General features: G+C 34.2%; 3 protein-coding genes across 6 annotated transcripts; 1 reads left to right on the top strand and 2 right to left on the bottom strand.

Annotated features, from left to right (window-relative positions):
* On the bottom strand, nucleotides 1-11,183 carry LOC111391311 (E3 ubiquitin protein ligase RIN2-like). 4 transcript variants are annotated; one of them, XM_023016540.1, is made up of 13 exons: nucleotides 11,044-11,182; nucleotides 9,518-9,951; nucleotides 7,981-8,058; nucleotides 6,837-6,923; nucleotides 6,631-6,752; nucleotides 5,579-5,675; nucleotides 5,375-5,480; nucleotides 2,785-2,942; nucleotides 2,500-2,637; nucleotides 2,352-2,419; nucleotides 2,032-2,259; nucleotides 521-845; nucleotides 1-218 (listed from the first exon to the last, which is right to left on the bottom strand). In XM_023016540.1, the coding sequence occupies exons 2-13, from the start codon at nucleotides 9,755-9,757 to the stop codon at nucleotides 156-158; spliced, it is 1,710 nt and encodes a 569-aa protein (XP_022872308.1). In that variant the 5' UTR covers nucleotides 9,758-9,951; nucleotides 11,044-11,182; the 3' UTR covers nucleotides 1-155. The 4 variants fall into 4 exon arrangements, with proteins under 4 accessions (XP_022872308.1, XP_022872432.1, XP_022872372.1 ...); XM_023016664.1 differs by having other exon boundaries at nucleotides 9,518-9,946; nucleotides 11,044-11,175; XM_023016604.1 differs by having other exon boundaries at nucleotides 9,518-9,847; nucleotides 11,044-11,165.
* A 2,345-nt stretch (nucleotides 11,184-13,528) lies between these two features.
* Nucleotides 13,529-14,116, top strand: LOC111403136. Its single transcript, XM_023031889.1, has one exon. The coding sequence runs from the start codon at nucleotides 13,582-13,584 to the stop codon at nucleotides 13,753-13,755; it is 174 nt and encodes a 57-aa protein (XP_022887657.1). The 5' UTR covers nucleotides 13,529-13,581; the 3' UTR covers nucleotides 13,756-14,116.
* A 321-nt stretch (nucleotides 14,117-14,437) lies between these two features.
* Nucleotides 14,438-15,782, bottom strand: LOC111391235 (heat shock 22 kDa protein, mitochondrial-like). Its single transcript, XM_023016437.1, has 2 exons — nucleotides 15,530-15,782; nucleotides 14,438-14,951 (listed from the first exon to the last, which is right to left on the bottom strand). Exons 1-2 carry the CDS (start codon nucleotides 15,738-15,740, stop codon nucleotides 14,557-14,559), a joined length of 606 nt encoding a protein of 201 aa, XP_022872205.1. The 5' UTR covers nucleotides 15,741-15,782; the 3' UTR covers nucleotides 14,438-14,556.
* Nucleotides 15,783-16,251: the final 469 nt, after the last annotated feature.

The raw sequence follows: 16,251 nt of genomic DNA, 5'->3' as shown, positions 1-16,251 counted from the left end.
TATTTTTTGAAATGGCAACATATGATATATAACCAGCTTCTACATACAGAAATGAAGCTTATGAAATTTTGGACTGTTGGAGAATAAGCTTTCATATGCGTACAACTGTTACGGCCTTGCCTTGAAAGGGAAAATGTAAAAGAAAAAATGTGCACCTAATATCGCATTTGCAAAAGATTATTCAGAGTGACTATCATAGAATTTGTTCGCTGCAAATCCTGCAGATTACATTAAGTCTGGATTTAGAAACAAGTAGAAAAAGAATAAGAAATCAAAGCATTTTTCATTCAAAACAATGCAAATCTAATCAATTAGATCAATATATAAGTCCATAACAGATTTTGACATGCATGTTCAGTTCAACTATCGCTGTTCGTTCCCTTTCAGAATTTGAGGTTTTCATCAATTCTCCTTCATTAAACAGTTTTGATCATGATGATAACAGATGTTTTGATCCAAATGATGAACAGCTTAATTGAAGTGGTTACAAGAAATGATAAACGTTGAAATGGAAGTATACCTGAAAGATTATGTCATCAGGGATGTAGGGTAGTACTTCCCGAACTGTTTCAGCCATGGCAAGTATATTTGCTAAGTTGTCGTTTGAAGATTCTGATGTTGGCCTAACATGCAAACCACCAGAACTTCTTGGGTAGATGACAGAACCAGGAGAGGTAGCAGACCTGGATGTACCCACCTGAGAGGGATTCGTAGGGAACAGACTCCATGAAACGTCTTCAAGGGAAGTCTGGGTGGCTGCAAATTGCCTCATCACCATTTGAACTCGACTCAATCCAGTTGGGCCGGCTCTATCTGAATCCATCCAACTGGAATCTCCTGTTCTCCTGTTTGGAAAAAAAAAATAATAATAAAAAATAAAAAATAAAAAAATTTGTCCGTGGGAAGGAATAGCGAATAGCGATGTAAGATACAACATATAGAGGAACACAGAAGAGAGATGTATAGACGGTACTTGGTTTTCATCCCAAATGCAACAAGAACCAACAAGTGTTATCTTTTATGAATTAGAATATGAACTATTAACCATATTCGCTTTGGGAGCTAATCAGATTTGACAAAATAAACAACAAAAAACATTTCATAAAAAGACTAAACTTTGCTATACCTACTAAATTAGAGCATTACACGACTATCAATAAGCTATAACACAAGACCAGAACTAGGGCAGTATTCATATGAGACAAGCCAGATAAAATGTTAATTGTTAGGAGAGGTCTCATTATTGCCACATCATGTTATGAGATAAATGTTATTGCCTCTGATGCTCGAACTCTTTGATATGGTAGGAGTACCGTGTTGGATACGACACGACATGGCATGGGTGTGGATACAAAATATGTGTCGGATCCTCAAAATTACAATCGGACACTTTGCCTTTTTCGCTTCTTCTTTCTTTTTTTCTTTCCCCTTTTTGCACTCTATAAACCTAGCGCCACCCTCGAGAGGATGGAGAAGGGCGACAGCTCTAGGTTTCCCTTCTTCTTCCTTTTTTCTTTCCCTTCTCTTCTTTTTTCCTTCTTTCACTCTCTGTATTGGTGATTTAAGGTTTTGTCAGCATATATGAAAATGAGTTCTATATAGTGCTCAACTAAGTTCAAATTACAATCAAGTCCCTCATTTTCTATTTTATATAACATTTAGTGAATAAATTTCCATAATTGAAAATTAAATCCCAAAATTCTATTTTATTCGTCTTAACTCCTTTTCTTTTTTTTTTTTTTTTTTTTTGAACAATTGATTTTGGTTTAGTCAAAATGACATCTTGGGATAATAAAAAAATTGAAACTTGAAAGACGTACCCAAGTACCAATGTCCGAAATTTGGACTCTTTTTAACCATATCCCCGTGTCCTACATTTAAAAAAAATGAAAGATCCGACACTTATAAACGTACCCATTCCCGATACCCGAGTCCGAGCATCATAGGTTATTGCTACTTTCTCCCACCTATGAATTTTCTAGACATGGCACAATGAAAGTAGCATAACAAAGCATTAAAAAGTATCTCAACCTCCAATCACCATTTTCTGCATTCTGCGCTGGATTTGGAGAGACTCCAGAGTGCAAGCCACGACCAAGAAGATTTGGTCTATCAAGTCCAGCACTCATTTGACGAGCAAGCAGCTCATCCGTTGAAAATTCTGGTGCATGAGGGGTTACCCTGTTCTCTGGGCTGGACACAAAAAATGGCTTACGACAAGTGGGGCACGAGTGGTTCTCATTTAAACTTTGGTCCAACCTGGTATTGATATGTCATGTAGCATCTGATTTCACTTCCCATAATTTCAGGTAAGAGTAAACATGCTTTTCGATCTGTTATGGAGGTCATACCAGGATTTCAAACATGCAAGATGGAAAAGATGATTGCAGGACAGCTTCTTAGCCTTAGCCATTGGTTCCTGACATTCCCAGGGAAGGTATCATGCTTGGAGATTGAAAAAACTAAACGAGATGAGGAGGAAGATAGAAAGGAATTCACCCTGCAAATGGCACATTCATCATCATATGCACGAAGCTCTTCGCTTGTTGCATCAGGAAGTGCCCCATGAAGGGTTCCCAAAGCTATCCTCAGTTTTATGAAACCTTTCACCCGTTTCACAATTGCAGTAAAGAGAGCCTATACATAAAACAGACAGAACATAAGAACAGGTTAAAGAACAGAAAGATGCCAAAGGGGCAGCTGCTACATAAGTGACAATAACAGCAACAACAATAAGAAGGATACATATAATCAGAATTGCAGTACAAAGCAGAGAACTTTTACACGGATATTCAGGAAAAGGACTGCATCCACAAGACGAAATGCCATGCCGTGAAGCCACCAAATGTACAAATAATGGGCTACAGCCATCAACAAAGTCATCACATCAAGGAAAAACCCCAGATTTCGAATAAGAATGCCTTTCCATTCCCACAATGAACCTACAGTCGCAACGTTTTTTCAAAAATATAATAGTAACAGATCAGAAAATCTACTAGTTCGGATATCACTATGAATTCAGAATTATGGGCCTTAAACAACACAAGGACAATATGAATGTAATACCTTAATTAATAAAAAGAGAGAGAGAGAGAGAGAGAGAGAGAGAGAGAGAGAGAGAGAGAGAAGTCAAAGATGTCATGCAAAAAAATGGCGGGCGGTGGATTGATTTACATCAATCCAATTGTGGTACAAATCCAAATCCATTTTTCATACACAAACACACATAATACACAGCAAGAGAGAGAAATGAGAGCAGGGAGAAAAGAGGAAAGAAAAAAAAAAAGGTAACTTCGACAACGTGGTTTAAACATAAGCGGTTTATGCTATTAAGCTTGAGTTCTTTAGTTTCAAAAGATAAGTAAAAAAATTTATGTTTAATTTTAGGGTTGTCAAATTGTTAGTTTAAATTCAATTTTATCGAAGGAAATCACTGAATTAAGTATAATGAGCTATGTAATTAAGTTAAATGAAAGAAAATTTAGCTTAAGTGATTAAAGGTACTTTAGAAATAGTTTAAACGTGAAAAGATTAAGTTTTTGTATCGTTTATGTAATTATCAGAATTTCTTAAAAATAGTTAATTGTTAATTTAAAAATTATATTTCAGACCGCGATACGGATATCAGACAGCTTACCAACCGAGTTGATCTTGTGTACATCGTTCTATGAGTGGAAAAACTTATATATTTTCAAATATTGATACGTTAATTATACTATTACATTGTGTTCAATATGTGAGTTTCTTGTACAATTACGAGATTATTATGAAAGGTTCTTTCGTTATAATATATTTGGAATCGTAAAGGTTGTATTTGGATTACTTATGGATTGGAATGTGACATGTGATATTGAGATCGACCAGAAAAGTATCCGTGATTATATACTTCTTTTAGTTCTCAGAGAGACCTTGGTCATGTTCTATCCTACACGGAGGGGTTTTGATCGGACATTGGTCTTGACCGTGAACATATAGTTTACAGAGAAGCATTGGTCATGTTCTAGAATTAATTAAAAGAGGTCCACATACCCACTTTTGTTCATGAAGGGGAGCCAAAGGTGCGTGGTGAAAGTTCTTAGCTCAGGGGCAGATTACAAATTTTAGTCAGATGGTAACTTTTTTGTGAATTACATGTGGTGTGATGAGATATTATAAATTTGCGTTGAGGATTATATTATGACTATAAGATTATATATTTCAGCATTATGCGGATGTCTCACATCTTGATTACTATCATTATATGCTGATTGTGAACTGTCAATTAGTGTATACTTGAGTTTCGATAAAAATGTATAAATGAAAAAGTATATTTATTTTTGAATTTCTCCATTCACCGAGTTATCAACTCATATATTTTTCCATGATTTTTCTTATCAGATAACAATTAAGTTTCTGGAAATCTTTAGAAGTTGAGCCTTTGCTTTTGCAGTCATAGCCACAAGACAAAGTTTGTTGTATGACTCATTTCATAGAGTATGTAGTCAGTATTTTGGGACACATGTTTATTTTCGGATGTGATTTTGCATCACTTGTAGATAGTTATGGGGCTCACTATGTATTTTGCATCCAAATGTACATTTCATGTTATTTTCATAGTATAAATTGAGATTTCGGCTTATCTCTATTGTATTGTGTTATATATTGGGATTTGTGCATAGTGAATTACAGGTTGGTTAGTCCCATTTACAGGGGAGATGATGTCGAAATTCTATTAAAAATAATTTATAAAAAGTTGCACATTGTAGTTGTAGTAGCATTGATGGTAGGTCCAACTTTTAGTTGGTATTTATCATTGATGCACATTACGTTTCGGATCCAGTAGAGTACACAGGGCTGGGCGGGGCGGGTCAATGGATGATATAATTTTCTTTTAAAGGAAAAAAAGACCAAAAAATCCTCACAGTTTGCATAACAACCAAATATTGATATGTGGAGACTTAGAATGGAATATCTGTCAAATTTCTAGTAAAAGTAAAGCACCTCATAAATGGAGAAAAGATCAGACAACTGTGACAATGTCTAAAAGTATGCTCAACCAATAAAGGAATTATTTTGGCATTTCTTTCATACACACATCGATGGCTAACAGGCTTTCTCAATTGAATCAGCCTAAATTTCTACTAAGGGAGGGATACTTTGACAATCTATCAGACATACAGCATCATGCATTACAGGAAAAAAGGATTTTTTTTTAGGGCAAAGAAGCAACAAACTGAACGAAGAAAATCATCATTAAACATATTATGGAACCCAAGTACCAAAAATCTTCTTTACAGAGCTCATAATAGAATCATGAAGCATGAATACCCAATCAAGGTAAAACAAGCACACTTAAAATAGAAATAGCACATGAAAGCAGAATTTTCAAAAGCACCTGTAGGGGATATATCGACGAGTTTTGAAAATCGGCATTTTGCACTGTCTCCCGAAGAATGATGAAGAAATATCTCAAGCAACTGAAATCCATGAACCATAATGGCCTACAGATAACAGTCTGTCAACCATCTGCTGGAAACTTTGATCTCCATATGGAAATTCCATAAACATGATTGATGGGTCATAGATAATTCAACATTACCTGTAGGGTCTCAAAAGCAATGCTTGAAGGCTCAATAAACAACAAGAAAAACATTGATGAACTTATTGTTCCATATGTCGTCATGCATACACTTATCCTACAATAACAGGTAAAAGATAATGTCAGAAATTTCTAACGAGAATAGCATTTAGCAATAAAGAGTTCCATAAATATTAGAAAATGTTGATTAATATTGTATGATGGTAAACCTTGATATTGGGATAAAACAATTTTATAACTCAATAACTTCATCCCATTGTTCAAAATGGTAAAATAATCTGCAGGGCGTCTTACATACGAAACAAGTGTGCTTGAGATTACTGATTGATGTACAATACCATTTTTGCATATTTTCCTGGTTCTCTTTCATGCATGGCTGTATAAGAACGGTTCCACAGAACCATCTCACCATAAAAGCAACCTTCAGTCTGAAAATATTGACACATCCTCTCGAGTAGAATTCATCTAGAACATATAGTCACTATTGGGTTTGACATACAATGGAGTGGAAGGAAGAATTATCATAAATGAGACAGAAGAATCATGTCTAAATTATTGTAAGAATATAGCCTGAATGCAAGTGCAATACACCCAAGGAAACAGGGTGGCAAGTGTCATAAACTCGCTGAATACATGGACTTTGATGGCCAACATACAGACAGACTTGGATCGTTGTTGGCAATATGAGCTTTACGAAAAGGCTTCCAGATATTAATATTGAACAGGCTTGTTAGAGAGGTCCATAGTGAGATGACCAAACAAGTCTTGAAAGGATCCTCCGGAAAATGATATATATATATATATAAACAAATCAAAAGGCGTCAAGTGGGTGCAACACACATGCCAAGGTTCATACATAATATTTTGTGTTGCAATTGTTAAGAAAAAATTATAAATCCCAGGCCTAGCTTGAGAAGCAGTCAATGTGACATTTCAAACACATTTGATGTTCTATTTAAGAGAAAAGGTTCAAAAAAGACAAGTCCACACGTTGTGAAAGCAATAACAGAAATTTCTAGATGTGCATGCAAAAGAAGGGCAGCAGAAAATACCAGAGCAAATCGACAAAGAAAACAAGCAACAATGCAGAATATACTCGAAAGTATATCCATGGAGTTGCAGAAGGAGAAGTGTTTAAACGTGCAAGTCGCTCCCTGGCTAAAGCTTGGAACATCTGCATGATAAGTAAATTTATTAATTAAGGTGTCATGTGCTTCTGTAGGATATCTACTGCTTGAAAGCATATATTGATGAATACCTTTAAAAAACAGAGCACAGCCAACCAAGTTGACCATAGACCTGCTTGAGATATGGTTGGCAAGACTACTAGTGGAAGAAAGGTTCCCTGTTGAAGCACTCATCAATATACAGAGAAATATGTTCTGGAGAAATGTTTCCATAGGACGCTTACACAAGTATATGTTTCACTCTATAAGCAGCACAGGTGTAATTTCCATCCCTATTTTAAGATAACTCTAAAACCGTTAACCATGGGAACTTGCTGTCTTTCCAGCAAATGAAACTTGATTACACGAAATACTACACCATCTAGATACAGATAAAAGTCCTATAATCAAGGTATCAAACCACTGCCAAACAAATAAATTAAACTTCTATAAGCATATCTAATCAAATAGCTCAAGCAGCACATCTACTTCTAGCATATTCATCAATTTGCAGATTGCCAACGGGTAATGCTTTATTTAAGAAACTATCTAAAAACTACAACAAAATAAAAGTCAACCTGTCGAAATTTTTATTAAAAATCATGAGCGCCTTAATATTTCCTCAAAAGGACTGGGCATAATGCAATTTTTTAGATATGTCAACACACCGCTAACAATAGTCCAAAGGAGGTCGAGCCTTAAATAAGTTCCAAATAGAACACTGACAGCGACTGCTGTAATAAAAAGAGAAAATTGTAAGGAAAAGTATAGCCACAAATACATCTAATAGCTACCCCATAAAGTACAGTTAACAGATTAGGCAAAATCTAAAAATTTAAATCCCTACTATGTCTAACAAAGATTTAAAATTTATAAATTGTAAGCAATTTTTTTCAACTGACCAGGCAATGTCCTCTTAATAAACATTGCAGATCATCACCATTCTAACATTAGAACAATGGTTGCTCAATAAGTCCCATGAAATAAGATTATTAACAATGACAATTCTAAGACCATTTTAATAACATAAAATTTCTCCATCAAGGCAAATTAATTCGCAACTAGCAAAGCAAAACAAGATCTAATGCATATAGATGTTAAAATAAATGAGGTTCATATTCAATCTTCACTGTTAAGTAAAAACATGAGTAACCAAAATGAATTTAAAAAAAAGGAAAAAGCACAGAGAGAGATTTGTTAATAAAAATTCATCATGTCGCTAACCAAAGACCTTACCTTGTAGATAACATAATTAAGGAAGTGTTCGACTAGCTTCCGAATTTCAGAAGGGTTCAACTCTGAAAAGAAGATATTCTGCATAAAGAAGAACATATTGCCTATGAAAACGTCATCACTGTACAAGCCTTACATCTTCCTATAAAACATAATACTGCTTGAAAGTCAATACAAACTGACAGTGAACTTAAGTGCAGCACCCAGATCCGTTTCATATCAGCTGGCAGCCTGGCACTCTATATTGTCGATCAGGCCCGATTATGCTATTACTACGCCTCCGTGTGGCAAATTTATAAATGGTTTATAAAGAGGAATAGTGGTGGGTCACACGAAATGTGTGGATAGCAGTAGTTATGAATGCGTAGTTGAAATTTAAGTTTGACTTTAACCGAATTTATAAACTATATATCAAATGCTATCTAAACGAAGGCATATAATATGCCAAATAGTCCTAATAATGCAGATCTTTAACCATGAATGCGGTAAAGAAGCTAGGAAACTTAAAATCCTACACGCAATAATTGAATTATCCTACTAATTCATGCTATATGTTACAAAAAATTAGAAGTCATGTAACCTATTCTCTTATGCAAGTCCCTAGTTAGGTAGGCGGTAATTAATCCATCATTTTCAACATACTCGATGGTGTGTTGACATGCCCAAATCGACACGCCAGAGAGATGCCTATATTTAGACGTGACATTAACAGCATGATACCAAAGAAGCTACTAATTGAAGATAAGAAAAACAAAGCACGCGCAAAAGACAAGCAGTAAAGCTCGTGTTTGTCCACCGATTAGTTTAATGCGAAGAAGGAACCTCCAAAATGAGAGAACATAGTGCCTGCAAAAGGTTGTTGAGGATTATTATTATTTATTTATTTATTTTCCTTTTTAACTTCCTCTTGTTATAACTATTTCAAGCTTCACTCTTCCTCAACACTAAAAATAGCTAGTCTTAGATAAAGGAGCACGAAAGACTTCTTTTTCAGAGTACCTAACTTCATCTAAAAGAAATTTATTCTCCAATTTCAATCCCAAGTTCTTCAGACAGGTGAAAAGTCTAGCCATTCACTTGATCACTTTTTTGACGACTGAAAATAAATATAGCAGCTGATGAAATGTTTTATTCCCAACTTTCTATTTTTATTTGAAGAATGTCAGAATAATAAGGAACTGAAACCACAAATACAAACAAAATGCTTTCCATTTGTAAAGCCACACAAGAAAATGTTTTAGGCTTCATGTACGAGAAACCAATCGATGTCAACTCAATCACAAGAAGATAAAAAATCATGCATCTCTCAACTTAGCATTCTTCAAAAATTGCTAGGTAACACAAAGTTAATGTGTGATTTTAAAGTGAAGAGTTTATGTAGAAAACAAGCATAAAACTGAAACAACCCCATCGTGCAGTTAGGTTAGTTGCTAAATCAGAACTATACACTTTCATGCCAATCATGGAAATTGATAATAAGAAAAAAGAATTTAACCAAAATATGTTTAAAATGCAACCAGAATATGTAAGAAACACTCACCTTCAGACATAAAATTACCGTGATAACTACATTAAGTGCAAAGCTGGCCACCAGTGCAAGTGTGATGTATGAACCCAAAAGCAGATCCAAGACCAGTATTGCATTCCCTGAATTAATAAAATCCTCAAAAATCAACCCATCAATTCGATATTTCTCTAGTGACTTTCCCATCCAACACTGGAGGCCAATGAAGCTCACAAAGGTACAGACCACCGAAATCGACAGAAAGTTCACACCCATGGGAAACAAATGCAGTTCTTTCACCACGATCAATATCCAATGTTATCATGAGAACCAAATTAGCATGTCCCTTTGCCCGCAAAACTGATCCTGGAATATAAATGTATGGAGAGTCACAGACTTGACTTAACTCCCAAGAAGAAATCCTCTCACATTATTGAGGGAATCTTCTTGGCTGAAAACAAGAAACTGCACTACAATTAAGATAATACACTATTAGAACTGAAAGAAGAGAAAAATTGTTGCTCTTTTTACAGCAATTAAGGAAAAACAGTAAAGGATAGATAGGACATCAAAACAAGAAACTGAATTCAGCAAGACAGTAACACTTGTTTCTTCTCCAGCTATTTACTTTCAGTCAGCAAAACTAGTTCCTCCTCTCTCTCTCCTTGATTACACACTTTTTACATGCTAGCATCACTAACTGATTTATGTCTAGACCAGCGTTTCTATCAACAGCGCCAAGTTTATCATTGGTGCAAATTACCGTGGTAGAGGAAGTCACGCAAAATTATGAACTAAGCTTCTTGGGTTTTCATTTTTTGTTCCTAAAATTTTACTTTTCATAAAGTAGAATTTAAGGAGATAAAAATGAATCCCAAACAGAGGGTAAGTTCGGTCGTCCAAGTGACATTTTGCTTAAAGTTCAATAAACAGCTGTGTTTTTAATCAGACCTCTAATTATGAGATGGGCATCTAAACTATAAGCATACAGATAATTAAAGATACAGACATCTTGTTTTTGTTCTGCCGATTATAAATTCCTTAACTCAAAGCAGTGAAGCACTGGTATTCCCAGAATTTCATATGTACAAGTCGTAAGCAGTAATTGTAAAAGTCAAATCATAGTTGATTGTAAACAAACCTGGTTTTGACAGTTAAAAAAATTTAAATATAAGAGCATTCATAAGATTAATAACTAGAGTTTCTATGAAAATGAACACCACTAGTCTATGAAATATATCTTCCAGGAAAAGAAAAACACTTTCCACGCAATGATGAAGCAGATACTAAATTGGAAAATTCTAAGTATGTAAAACGAAAAACTGAAAGAAAATCAGGACAGCAGAAATTGAATAATTGGCATGGAGAGTTTGAATTGAGAAAAGTCAAAGCATCAGCCAAAACCCGAATTAATACAGAATTAATCGATGAAGAAAATAGAAATCCATAAGTACAAATCAATTAATTGCATCAAATGAAAAAGTGGAAATTTTAACGCATAAATTAATCCAAGTACATGTGAATACTTATCAAATCATAATAATCGATATCAGAAATCTTACAAATTTATAAAGATGTGAAGGCGTCGACAAATAGCACCTATGAGGCTGTGATCCTCCACATTCTTCAGAATCTTTGCGGGACAGTGGTAAAAGATCAAGTGTGTATATATAGACGAATATAAAAATATCAAAAGGTTATCAAATTAAATACTATAACGTTAGGAATGTTATCTTTTTCTTAGAATAGTGTAACATGATGACCATGTTTGGTACTATGAATTATATTCTACAATTGATTGAAAATTACTTATCTAATTAATAATTAATACAATGAAATTGAAATTTCGTCTATTATACTAAATATATTCGGAAGTTTTCGTAAAAAATCAATTTCGATTCAACATGGAGCCTGTTTGCGAGTGATTTTGAGAATTGATTTTTTTATCGTTAAGGAAAAAGTGGAGTTCGCCTGTGAGAGAAGAAGTCAAATATAATGGTTGAAATAGTCAAATAACGGTAAAAAAATCAATTTTTTGGGTGAAAAATAGCTCCCAAACAGGCCCATGATATTATTACACAGAATTTTTGTATATAATATTTTTAAGATGTACGGACCGTTTTTAATTGTGAATTGATAAGTTTTGTTGAATTCTCGATTTTTTTATTTTTTAGTAAAAAACAATGATTTTGGATCGATTCTAAGAACAATAATTTGAATTTTCTCCACATTTTTAACTTAAACAGCATACTCATTAAAGTTTAGCGTCTATTTTGAGAGTTGTCGATGTTTAAGGGACCATGTCATTGTCCTTTATTTGCTTCGTTAGAAACTAAGCCCCTGTTTGAACTATATTATTGTAAAAATAGAATGAAAAATATAGTTGTTAAGGGCCCACACAAAAGATAAAAAGTCAAATATAGTGGTTTGATGTGATGGATGACGATTATATTTTTTATTTTAATGAGGAAATAATAGGGTTCAAACGGGCCTAAAATATAATTAATTATCACGATCAGCATAATTACAAAATGAAAAATAATTAATTAACAAATATTTCATATTTGACAAACAAAAAGAAAAGTAATATTATTCGAAACAAAAATTTCTCATATTTCCATATCTTAGCTTTTGCTAATTAAATCTTATTAGAGATCTTAAGTTGAATAATTTAATTATTATTAATTTTGGTTGTTATACCGTCCACACAATTTTAATTTAAAATACCATAAACGTGGACGGGTTATATGTTGTGTGGAGTTTCTATTTGAATGCGAGATTTCAACCATACCGTAATAACGAAAGCGAACCAAGAGTGTTAATAAAAATTAGAATTTGCACACTCGTTCAACTAGACAGCTAATTATGAAAATAATAATAATAATAATAAATTGTAGATTATAAGTAGCAGGTTATTTCGATTGTGTATATAAAAAAGTTGTTAAATAATGTGGAAATAAAAAGGATTTTGCTAATTGTACATAAAAAAAATGGTAAATGAGCGGTTATCGAAAATGATGTGGATGAAAAAGTAGACTGTATTTTAATCTGACAACTAATAGAATGCTATGTGGGCATTATGTAATCCCTTATGTAGACTTTGATGTACATGTAGTAAGGTTCAAATAAAAATGACGTTTGACTATTCACCGAACTAAAATTAAGTATCAAACAATGTGACCAAAAACCAAAATTGAAAGACCGTTAAGCTCCTATTTGGTTTAGCTAAAAATTATATTTTTAATAGACGTGACAAAATTTGAACATGACGTAAACTTTAATTTGTTTTGATTGCATCACTAAAATTCAATTTAATTTAAGATTTTACAATCCATCATGTGACGTCACATATCTCTTGTATCGACGACAGTTGCTTAGTGGCAATCATAGTGTATAGTGATATTTGTTACTATGTGACACCATAAACATAAAAACTAGTAAAGTTAAGGTTACGAGAATATGTTTAGATTAAGAAGGTTAAAATATGTGTAATTTTTTAATTTAAAACTTTTACAACGTGATGTGATGATATTCGGACATGTTATGTAGCGATTAAATGAAATATTTGTCCTAGTATCACTATCAATTAAACATTTTTTTTTATTTTTTTTATCAATTTGAAAGAGAGCCAGGACAAAGTGGTGAAAACTGAAATTAAATTTCAGTAAATTAATTAAAATTAAATTTAAGTACATTGACCCAAGTAAAATAAGTTAAAATATAATCTTGCAATGATTCAAAATAATTATTTTTTTATAATTTTGAGTCGTTCGAGTAAAAGACGAGCACCATAGTTCAAGGCCCATGGGCCAGGTAACACCCCTATGTGAATTGATATCCAAGTCTTCGAAAGCATGTTTGGTTTAACTAAAATATAACCGTACAATAATTTACTTTTTTTAAGCTTAACCAAACACGCTCTATATCCTTCCAAACCATAACAAAACAACAAAATCCCATATCTTCATTCTTTCGTGCAGAACAAGAATCATATATGCATAAATACGCAGTAACCAATTAATTGAAAACAATACAAAATCTCAAATATTTCTCTTCAAGTCTTGCAGAAGAAGAAGAATCAAAAAGCGTTAGAAGAAGCGATGGGTATATTAATGAATAAGTTCTCATTCATTGCAGGCACCGTGTTTGGAGTTTACATAGCTCAGAATTACAACGTTCCCAACATCAAAAAGTTATTCAATGAGGCACTTTACTCGGCCAAACAAGTCGAAGAAAAATACCGCAAACCCAAGAAGCCCGAGGAGGAGCATTAACAATTTTGGATTCTCCCTTCACAATTACTTAAAATTAATTTGCAGTGTGTTTGCTTTTCCAAAATTATTTGTAACTTTAGATCAAGACGATCATATAAAGAGGAAGTATGCAGAGATCCCGTTTGGTTCCCATTTTTGTAAGAATAATAATGAAATATATAGTAATTACGGGACCCACATAAAAGATAGATAACGGTCATATTTTTTATTTTTGTGGCCAAAGAATGAAAATCAAACGGGGCAGAATATATGTACCAAATTTTGCTTTCCAGATAATACCTATTCAAATTGTAAAAAGCCCCTCTTATTGCTTCATAGGAGCAACTTCTGCAAAAAACAATTACCTCTCAAGCTTGTTGGATTTTTTTCCCAGCTCAACATTTGTTGAATATTATGAAATTGTGCAGTTTGTTTCGTACGATCATTCTTGATCGATTTGGGAGCTATGTGCATACAAAATCACGAAGTGCTTGTTTACTATGTATGACTGAATAAAATGGACGTTACAAGCAATGAGCCTTTGACTTCATTCGTTTCTTATCCAAGATTGAGAGCAATGAACTTAAATTTTGAGAAGGGAATCATCACTTTGTTAATAGCAGTCATTTAGTTCATCGACCTAAGTAATTCGTAAAATCGAAATTAGATAATGTAATGAAGTAGTGGTAATAAACATCAAACATACATGGGCACTGAAAATGGCTCAACCATTATATTGACAAAAGAAACGAGAGATTCATATTATACAATCACTACATTTATTCCAATGAACAAAAAACCAACCATAGAAAGCCCCCAAAATCACTCAACTTGCACATGAAAAACATCATTCCTCTCCTCTTCCTTAATTTTGGGTATCAACACTTTCAGAACCCCATTCTTCATCTCTGCCTTGATATCATTAGTCTTGTACAGATTTTTAGGGAGAACGATCCTGATAGTGTGTGTCCTACCACTCTTGTCGTCCTCGAATTCTTTCTCACCCTCTCCTTTGATGATCAGAGTATTCTGCTCCACCGAGACCTTGATATCTTTCTTGCCCAATCCTGGCATGTCCATCCTTAGACTGAGGCCATCGCCCGTCTCCCGCATATCACAGTTTTGAGGAATGCCAGATGCAAGAGGAGAGTACTTAAATAGGTCAATCGTGTTCAGGATTTGGCTTATGCTCCTTGATGATAATGGATCAACTGCCTCTGCATTTCGAAATTCCAAGATGTAAATATTCCCGAAAAATTATGAAAAAAGGTACATCGGGAATCAACACGTTGATATTCTAACATATTACAGTATTCTGTATTATGAAATCATACATTTCAGCAAAGGAATTTCATGGTTAAAATATTTCGCGCTTACATTTACGAGATCAAATTCTATGAACTGCTAACAAAAAGTCCTTCAATTCATACTCAGAATTTCACTCTAATTTGCTTTCACTTACAAATAGTTCTAGCTGTTTATCAACAGACGTACTCGAGACAAATTCTGCACATTCTATTCCTGTAATTTTATTTAATTTTTTTCGTGAAAAATCAAATATCGTACACGAAACATCTGAAATTTAATATTTGCTACACAAACAGGTCAAATTTCTTATGACATTTCCCAAATACCAGAGAGATTATTAACAACGAAAAAGAAATCAAATCATCAATCAAGGTCGGGATATTCAAAACACGCGATACGTAAAGCAAAATCTGATTTCACGTTTCAAGAAGATTAAACTGAAGTTAGATTAGATAACTTCAAGACCAGAAGAGGGGGAGAAGACGACCAACTGAGAAAGGAGAGCAAAGGCGGTGGAAAGATCGGGGTCCGACAGCTGGATTGCAGTCATCGCTGTCGTACTCATGGGCGGCGGTATTGAAGAGTCGGGAGGACAGCGGCTGTGCTACCACACGAACCGTCGTTTCCGGAGAGAGGAGGAGCGACGGCGAGCTGAGGCTAGATGACACAAGCCTTCTTAAAGCGAGGTAAGACGCCATTGATGTGATCAAATTGCTGCGGAGAGTACGAAATAGAGAAGAGCAAATGAGGCAAGGCTTAAAAAGGAAGTTTTTTGCTTGGGCAGAAAGTTTGAAAGGTTATCCAGAAAGTTCTGGAAAGATTCTAATTTTTGCAAAGACCATAACCGTTCATACTGGAGCAAGGCTGCGCACGACAGTAACTAAGAAAAAAATCATATACATTTCAATAGTTTACTTTTTAATTTTTAACTTGTAATTAGCTATGTCAATTTGGTTTGTCGACTCGAGCCGCCTGTGATTTGGCTCGAAAAAAGTCTCACAGTTCATGCCATCGGGCCAAGCTCCAGTCAAGTCTCAATTTCGAGCAACGACTCGCATGATTGGCCATTTATGGCTCGTGTTACAAGTGGACAGTGATTCTATAGATACAGTAACTATCTTTTGCATCTTCAAGCAAATAGCTACACTGCTGCCTGTTTGCAGGTCAGGCAGCCATGTAGCCGTCGTAAACTATTTAGTGAAATTTGAA

This window comes from Olea europaea, chromosome 1 (genome assembly GCF_002742605.1).
Source record: "Olea europaea var. sylvestris chromosome 1, O_europaea_v1, whole genome shotgun sequence".
Lineage (NCBI taxonomy): Eukaryota > Viridiplantae > Streptophyta > Magnoliopsida > Lamiales > Oleaceae > Olea > Olea europaea.
This window is presented reverse-complemented; position numbering and strand designations above follow the sequence as displayed.